Below are 9,149 nucleotides of genomic sequence, written 5' to 3' on the forward strand. Positions count from 1 at the left end.
TGGCGTCATCCATTCACTTTATTGGGTGTGTGTAGTGTGGTCATGACATCTCCTGGGGATCCGAGGGGCACGTTTGACACTCATGACGTCCGAGCAGGTCTGGTGTTTCGGGGGGGTCCCAGGGTGGCGAGTACCCACAGCAGCCCTCACCTCTAAAAAAGGGTAAAACTTTGGGGGGTGAGGAGCCAGGTGGGTCACTGCCTGGCTCTGATCCACCCCATGGTCCATGCTGAGACACCCCCCGCCCCCCCCCCCCCCGAGTGGCCTTGGCCCAGCGAGTCACAGCCAAGAGGCTGGCCAACCAGACTACCTCCCGTCACCCAATGAGCCTGCCCTGGGGTGTCATCGGGCCCCCTCTTCAAAACCAGTAACTCTCGATGGGGGGTGAATTTTAAAAAAGGTGGGGTCTTGAGAGGAGGGGAAGCGGTGAGTTCACAGGGCCACGACACGCCACGGCAGAGTGGGGACGGGGCTGTATGTACAGGGTGGGACGTGGGATGGGCAGGGAGCCCGTGCCCCTGGGGGACATCTCCAATAAATAAATAAATAACTACAATAATAAATAAGGGTGAGGGGCCAAGTGGGGGCAGAGGTCTCGTGCCCTCGGCCAGTGGGGGCTGGATCAGGCCCGGGGGGGTGGGGAGGGCGGGGGTGGGGGCAGGGCAGCTCTCAGCAGGCGCAGTCCTGGTGCGGAGGCGCCTGCTGGTCCGTGAGCTGTGGGCCCTGCTTGGCACCCGTGACTGCAGGGTCGGCCGTGTCCAATGACTCGGACATCTTCTCACAGATGACGTCCACCAGGCGCTCAAAGGTCTGCTTGACATTAATGTTGTCCTTGGCGCTTGCCTCAAAGAACTCAAAGCCTGTGGTTTGGGAAGGGAGGGGTGAGGACCCTGGTCTTCTGCCTCCCAGAGCCCCTTCTCTAAGGGCAGGGAACATCTGGAGATCCCCAGTGCCGACCACCTGTCAAAGGCACCAACAAGCCCTCTAGGGTGGGCCCTGTTGCTCGTATTCCTTCCCGCACCCTCAGACCGTCCCTTCTGGTCTCCAGGCCCCTGGCAAGACCTACTTCCTTGCTCCCGCCGGCCGACCCAGCCTGTGCACTGACCCTGGCAGCATCTGACATTCCCATCCGCCCGTGCCCTCCCCCGCGTACGTACCCTCTGGTTCCCTGCGGCCTCTCCGGAGGATCCGTGTGGTTCGGACCCTGCACGATCGGCCACGTTTCCTCCAAGTGGCCCCCGTGGCCCAGCCGTGTGAAATGACTCGCCAAAACACCCACGATCTCCCCCACCTGTGGCCTTTGCCTAAGTTGTTCCCTCTGCCCGAGAAGAGCACCCTTTGCTCAAGCACCAGATCCAGTGCCTTCCTCCAGGTCTTCCCTACTCCAGGTAGAGCTTGCCCCCCTCCCCAGGCACCCCCCCCAGCCCAGCCCCCCGTAAAATGAGGTCCTTCAGGCCCAGCAACCCGACAGGAGGCCGGGCAGCGAGGGGATCCGAATGAATCAGTAACTCCCTGCCTGGTGAACTCCTACGCATCCATCAAGATCCATCTCCCGGCTCCTGGATCAGGGCCGTTTGCAGAAAGCGTGAATTGTCTGCATTCAAATCCAGGCCCTGTCCTGGCTCTGCCGTGAGATCTTGGACGCGTCCCCTCCCTTTCGGGGCCTCGCTGTCGCTTTCCTAGCCTGGAGGTGTGCGGCCCCACGAGGCACTCACCAAGGTGGTCAGCCAGCTGCCGGCCACGTTCTGACGACACCACCCGTTCATCTTCCATGTCACACTTGTTCCCCACCAGCAGCACCTGGGCATTGTCCCATGAGTAGGTCTTGATCTGGGTCGACCTGGAGGAGGCGGTGACGGGTGGGGTCAGGGCTGGGAGGATCCTGGCTCCAGCGTCCTTTTGTCTCCTCCCCCCCTCACCCCACTCTAGTCCCCCACCTCCTGATTATTCCTTGAACTTGGCAGACTTGGTCCCTTCTTCCAGCCTGTGTCCTGCCAGGAACACGCTTCTGAGGCTCCCAGACCTTCGAAACCCCTTTCAAGCAGCCCTCCTTCCCAGATCCCTGTCCCCCAGAGAGAATTTCTCCGTCCTCTGCAAACTCAGAAATTTCCTTAAAACTTAGCATTACTTTGGGCAGGAATGTAAACGTTTATATCCTTTCACCTATGAGAACTGTCCTATTCTCTGCCCCCGCCCTGACTTTTTCTCTCTACATATTTCATATTTCATTCTTCCATCTGAAATGAAGCCCTTTTCTCTCCCCTTAGTTCGAGCCAATGCTACCAAGCTTTAATGATTACGGACTGACGGCAGGTCTGAGAATCTAGTATTGTATTTACATTTCTGCCAGGGCAGCTGGGGCTTCGCATCAAACCCAGTTCTGAAGACAGTCTGCGAGGGGATGGGGTGTGCTCACCAGTCCTGCACGGCGTTGAAGGACTCCTCGTTGGTAATGTCATACATGAGGATAAAGCCCATGGCACCCCGGTAGTAGGCCGTGGTGATGGTCCGGTATCGCTCTTGCCCTGCTGTGTCCTGGGGAAGAAAAGACAGGGGTCAGAGAGGACCCACACATAAGCTCCTCAGAATGGAAATAAGCCCTGAGGTTGTCCAGCCCAGCCCCCCTGGGGACCAGAGGTGGCTCAGGGAAAGCAGACTGGCCACATACATCGTGCTCCATCATCCTCCAGAGGCAGGCACCTACAGAATCATTCCATCACTCCTTCACCATACCTGGGCAGTGACCTGTGCCACACCCTGTGCGGGGCACTGGGGGCACAGCCGTTAACAAAATGGACAAAAATCACTGCCTTGTGAAACTGACAACCCGGGATAGGAAACAGACGATAAACACATAAAAAAGAAGAAAACGTATCCTATGTTGGAGGGTGATAAAGACCGAGGAGAAAGATAAAGTTGGACAAGGAAGGACAGGCAGTGCAGGCGAGGGTATGGTTTTAAAAGCTGAAGGAAAGGAGGAGGGACCCATGTGGGGATTAAGGGAGAGACAATCCAGGCAAAAGGCACAGCCCAGGCAACGGCCCTGAAGTGGGTCTGTGCCTGGAACATCTGAGGAACGGTAAGGAGGCGGAGGTGGAAGGAGACCGACCAGGCAGGGGCTCCCACACCGGGGGAGAGGGGGGTACTCCTAAGCCAGGGGACAGGTATGGGTTTTACCCGGAATGAGGTAGGGGCCATGGGAGAGCAAGAAACAGAGAAGGGAAGGCTCTGACTTGGGATTTAACAGGTTCCCTCAGGCCTCTATGGGGTTAAGGGAGGTGACCAGTAGACCCCGGGGAAGGTGCCGGCTCCTGTCCCAGGGAACGAGGTTGGGGGGCCAAGATCCAGCTGAAACCGAATACAGACTCATATGAAAGAGCTTAAAGATGGGGAAACTGAGGCACCAAGCCAAGTGATGCTCTTGACAATAGCAAGGCATAGGAAAGGACCCAGCATTTGCTCCTTCCCCACACCCAGAGAGCAGTGATTAGGCACCCATGCGAGAACAACAGCACTCTATTCTGGGCCTCTAGCCCCCGGACACACAGGAGGCACCTGATAAATGCCCAGTGTGTGAATGAATGAATCCAGACAGGGAACAGACAAAGCTGGGGCTGCTTTTCTGGGAAGGGCAAGTGAGAGACAGGAGCTTCCCAGCTGGACCCACCCAGATCTGCAGCTTGATCCTCTTGTCGTTGCGGTAGATGGTCTTGACCTTGAAGTCTATGCCCACAGTGCTGACAAAAGCAGGCGTGAAGGAATCGTCTGCATAGCGGAATAGGAAAGACGTCTTGCCCACGCTGCTGTTGCCAATGATGAGGATCTTGAACATGTAGTCGAAGTTCTGGTCCGAGGACTCCTTCTGCCCATAGCGTGAGTCTGTGGCCGACGCCATCTGGGTGTGTGGGGTGTAGGTGAGGTTGAGGAGTCCCCTTCCACCACCAACTGCCTAAGCCCCAGGCACAGGGTGCAGAGAACTCCAGAGCTCTTGAGGGGGACTAGTGTTTTGAGATTACCCTTATCTCATTAGAAGCCCCAGTGCTAATGGTGGGGCCGTGGCAAAGGACGGCGGTGACCTTGAAAGGCCGGAAGTGTCAGAGGAGGAGCTCAGAGAGGTGGGGGTAGGGACACCCCAGCAAGCCCCTCCAGCACGCCCTCGGCCCAGGTCCCAGGTCCGACTGTAATCCTAAACCCGAAGGCTAGGTGGGTAGGGGTGACTGCAGCCGGCCCCGCCCCCCATCAATCATTCATGTTCCTCAGAACGGAGCTGCTCCGGCGCACGTGCACACGCGTGTACGATCCCGCGGGGATGCGAGTCGCAGCACCCCCTTCCCCTAGACTCCCAAGATAGGAGAGATCGGGCTAAAGCAGCTGGTCATGTGACAGGCACGGGGCGTGCACACGTTCACGTGCACGCAGCAGGGAACACACCCGTACACGCGTGTGCACATGAGAGTCGAATACACTCGATGCACAGGAAAGAGACGCAGACACTTGTCTGCACACCAACACGCATATACAAATGTGACAAGCCCACCCGTGCGCAGGACGCCCTCCACCCATGCGGGCGTGTACACATCACCCACGCGGGCACGCATTCCAGTGCACGTATGGACACGGCGTGCACGCACATCACAGTCCATGCGTCTCCTTCCACACGCGTGCAGCACGCACTCACGGGAGTCGGGACACCCACAGGGTCACACGAGCATACCCTGGTACATAAGCAAAAGGCTATGCACACACACCCGCTGGCACAGGCGGGCGCGCACACGTGTGTTCACACCACGCGCACGCGCACGCACAGAACCTCCCGCGCGCAAAGCTTCCCGCAAGGCACTCACCTCCCCTCCCCCTCCGCCGCAGAGGCCGAGGGTGGGGGGTGGGGGTGAGATTCCGGCAGGTAGGGGGAACCAGGGCCCTACCCTTACAAGGGCTGTGATCGCCGCACCCTTCTTCCCATTTGACCCTAGCCAACCTCGTCCCCTACCCTGCAAGCCCCTCAGTCAAATGAAGGTTATGTAGGTGTTCGCTGAGGCGGCGAACCAGGCCGCCCGGGAACTCACCTTGCCCTGCACCGATGCGGTGGTGACCCTAGCGGTGGCGACTTTTCGGCAGCTGTGGTGACAGGGCCCCCGTGAGTTGATATGGGGCTACGCGACAGGGGCAGCGGCGGCGGCAGCAGCGGCTCAGGCCCCTGCAGTCCGCGGTGACGTCCTGCAAAGAGTGAGGCGGGGCCTCATATGCAGATGTAGCCGTGACGCCATCCTGGGGCGGAGCCGCGCTTGGAGAAGTAGCCCACTGACGCACACAGAGCCAGGGGGCGGGGCTCCCACGCAGATTAACCCACGAACGGGGCGGGAACCAGTGTGCTCAGCCAGTAGTGCGCGGGGGCGGTGCCTACCTGCTCCGCCTCCTGCTTGCGTCATGGAGGCGGGGGCGAGTGGCGTCCTGTCACTGGCTCAAGCTCCGGAGCGACGGACTGAATAGCCGATCAGAGATAATCACCTTTCTTCTCTTGTCCAATAGTGGTTCCCATATGGTTGCAGGGATGAGAGGTCGAGGCCTTCCTTCGCTAAGCCTGGGTCTTCAGGGGGCGTTCCCGTTCCCCGCCCCCGACCCCGCCCGCCTTTGGCCTGAGACTTCAGCGGACGGCGACCTCTTATTAAAAGCACTCTGTTCCCAATTTCAGAAAAGAGCAGACATCCGAGGGATGCTCCATGTCCCCTATTTATGGGGTTCAAAATAAGTACAAATGAAGAAAAAGCGGAGATAGGGGTCAAGAGAGACCAATTTCCGAGGTGTAAGATCCCCAAAGAGGACCGGGCTGGTAGATGCCCGATCCCGTTTCTGAGATGAAAAAGAAGAAAGAAGAAATAGGGATCAAGAGAACCACTTCCTAGAAAAGAAGGAAGGGGCTGACACTACAGGAACCCCTCCTCTCCCTGCGCCCCACTTTCCGGAGAAAAATTCGAAGACCGTGCTGAAGTGGGGCAGAGAAACGGCCTACCTCCTAAATGCCCAAAGCCTGCATTAAAAAAAAACAAAAACAAAAAACAAGAAACCAGGAAACAGGGAGGGTCTGAGCGAGGTTCAAAGACCCAGCCATAAAGATGGGGCTGGAAGATGCTTTACCCGTGCCTGGTCACTGACTTAGACAGGGGACCCACTCCCTCCATCTGGGGAAAGAAGACTCAAGAGATTGGAGACTTTGGGGGCTGAGCTGCTCAGTCATTTATCCTCCCAAATCTTGAGGGGGAAATGTCAGAATTGGGGGGGGGGGCAGGAGAACAAGACCCTTTCCCCCGTTTTGGATCCCTGCCCCTCAGCTCCGGTCCCCAGACCCGGCAGGAGGAGCGTGGCCCCAAGAGAATCCTGATTCTTTGATTCCTCCCCGGGAGCTGATGGAGGGGATGGCAGGGGGTGGGTTTCGTCCTGTTTATAAAAAGCTTGCCAGCTGCGGAGGCGCCTAAAGACCAGAATAACTTAGCGCCTGGAGCCGCCCCCCCCTCCCCCGCCCCCTGGAAGTTCGGGGCGTCCCTCGCGTTCCGCTGGCATTTATTTTTATTAAGGGTAACATTTTTGTCCCTCTCCTCCAATCGCACTATAAAAGTATTACGAACCTACTGCGGAGAGTTGGGAAATTCAGAAAAGCAGAAAAAAATAAACAAAAATAAATTCACCCCCAATCTCCCCCACCCCCAGACCGGCAGTCAGTGGGGCCCCAAGCGCGCTGGGACAGGAACCGGCCCACCCACACCCCCGGTGGAGGTAAGGACGTGTGAGGCTTCTTGGCTCCCTGACCTCCCAAACGCTTGCTCTGGGCTTTGTACGTGGGTGGCGCTCAGAAATAGCCCACAACACTGTGTACCAGCGTCTGCACAGAGGAATTTGTGTTTTATTTTATTTTAGTTGTATTTATTTGTATTATTTCATGTTTATTTATTTTTGAGAGAGGGAGGGACAGAGCGTGAGCAGGGGAGGGACGGAGAGAGGGAGACACAGAATCCGAAGCAAGCTCTGAACTGTCGGTGCAGAGCCGCAGGTGGGGCTGGAAACCATGAACCACCAAATCCTGACATGAGCCGAAGTCGGATGCTTCACCGACTGAGCCACCCAGGTGCCCTGGGAATTTGTATTTTAAAGTAAAAATAATGCAAGGCATTTATTGTTGAGGAAGAGCATTCCACTCCAGAATTAGGGATGGTTGAATGGGGGAAATGCTGGACAGCAGGGGAGACCAGAGCTGGTGACACAGAGGCCTTAAATCCTCCCAAGTCCCACCCTACTCAGAGTAAAGTCTAGACTCCACCGGACAGCCCAGGCCCTCCAGCCAGCTGCCTGTCGCCAGCTACCTTCCCCGTCTCATCTTTCTCCTCCAGTCAGATACTCCCTCTCGTTCCAGGTGCAATCCTACCTCAGGGCCTTTGCATCTGCTGTTCCCGCTGCCTGGAGCACAGTTCCCCCACCTCCTTCCAAGCCTGGCTCTCTCACCCCCTTCAGATCTCGGATGGACACCCACCTCCCATTTCGGGTCACCTTCCTATCACGTTGCCATATTTCTCCTTCTCCTGACACATCCCCATCAGAAATAATTATTTGACTTGTTTATCCATCAGCCATCTGAGAGTTCTGAGAGACAGGGATTGGTGTCCCCGGCACCTAGACCTGTGGACACAGTAAGTGCCCTGTGATGGTAGGACATGTATGAATGAATGATTGGAGAGAGGCTGACTTTGGCCACGGAGGCTAGGGAACCTCTCTGAAGAAGTGCCATTTGAGTAGGAACCTGAAGAACGAGCTGTTCCCTCCAGAAAGAGGGAACAGCAAATGTTCACTAAACAAGCTCAAGGGACAGCCTCTTTCCAACTCTCCTTTACAAGGAGAGGCCTAGGCAACGTCTCCTTAAGAGAAAGGGCAAACTGAGGCCCCGAGAGTCACCCTAGGAGGTCACAAGGGCCGAAAGTTCCAAGGAGCCCTGAAGACCTTCTCCAACCTTCCTCTTCAGGTACAGAGTAGGCCACAGAGGCGAAAACTGTGTCCCTTGGTAAGGACCCTAAACAGGAGAAAGTGGGGGACCTTGAACATGTGAGCAACTTCACTCACCCCCTCTGCAGGCCTCAGTTTCTACATCTGAGAAATGGGAGAAGGAAGAGACAGAGTTAATGTGCACCTCAAGCAGGTAGCTCGGTGCGTGGCTCAGGACACACTCTTCTCAAGCTCAGAGAGGTTAAGAGACTCGAAGTTGTCAATATTCATCTCTAGGGGATACTGAGGGTGGTGTGGTGGGCCTGGCCCAGGCCTGTGGGGATCAGGGTGTGGAGACGATGGTGGACATGAATCCAAGAATCCTCGAGAACTTCCACGAGTGCCAGCCTGGGATGGAGGGTCAGGAAGGACCGTGCAGGGGAGGAGACGCTGAGCTGAGACCCAACCAGTGAGAATGAGGGTGGGGGTGAAGCAATCCAGGTGGTTTGGCACAGTATGTGCAAAGGCCCTGAGGTGGGGCCATAACTTGGGGTATGGAAAGCCAGCATGGGTGGAGTGCAGTCAGTAGGAGGGAGAGAGACGCCAGTGACCCAAATTGAAGGGGAACATATGTTCTTATAAGTAGGTGGAGAGAAAAAAAACAAAAACAAAATAAAAATGGGGAAATAAGGTGAGAGGCTGAAGGCAGATGATCTACAGGAAGGTTATAGCAAAATTTTATTCTCTTTTTTTTATGTTTCCATTATTTCCAAATTCTCTACAGTAAACACATATTACTTGTAAGTAAAGGGGGGGAGGGAGAAATAATTATAAATACAAATCCCCTAAATCTCTGCCTTTTATTTATTTTTTTAATTTTTTCTAACGTGTATTCATTTTTGAAAGACAGAGAACGAGCAGGAGAGGGGCACAGAGAGAGAGAGAGGGAGGGAGACACAGAATCCGAAGCAGGCTCCAGGCTGCGAGCTGTCAGCACAGAGCCCGATGCGGGGCTCGAACTCACCAACCGTGAGATCATGACCTGAGCCGAAGTTGGACGCTTAACCCACTGAGCCACCCAGGAGCCCCTAAATTTCTGCCTTTTAAAAGTCTGGAAGGAAACGCACCAAGTTCGTGACCCAGATGAATTTTAATTCTCCCTCTGTGGCATTTGATCATTA

General features: G+C 55.9%; 1 protein-coding gene across 1 annotated transcript; it reads right to left on the reverse strand.

Moving 5' to 3' along the window:
* On the reverse strand, positions 1-5,234 carry RAB3A (RAB3A, member RAS oncogene family). The gene is made up of 5 exons (XM_019416350.2): positions 5,067-5,234; positions 3,668-3,895; positions 2,417-2,535; positions 1,716-1,840; positions 1-860 (listed from the first exon to the last, which is right to left on the reverse strand). The coding sequence occupies exons 2-5, from the start codon at positions 3,893-3,895 to the stop codon at positions 670-672; spliced, it is 663 nt and encodes a 220-aa protein (XP_019271895.1). The 5' UTR covers positions 5,067-5,234; the 3' UTR covers positions 1-669.
* Positions 5,235-9,149: the final 3,915 nt, after the last annotated feature.

This window comes from Panthera pardus, unplaced genomic scaffold (assembly GCF_024362965.1).
Source record: "Panthera pardus isolate Hobbes unplaced genomic scaffold, ASM2436296v1 HiC_scaffold_8, whole genome shotgun sequence".
NCBI lineage: Eukaryota > Metazoa > Chordata > Mammalia > Carnivora > Felidae > Panthera > Panthera pardus.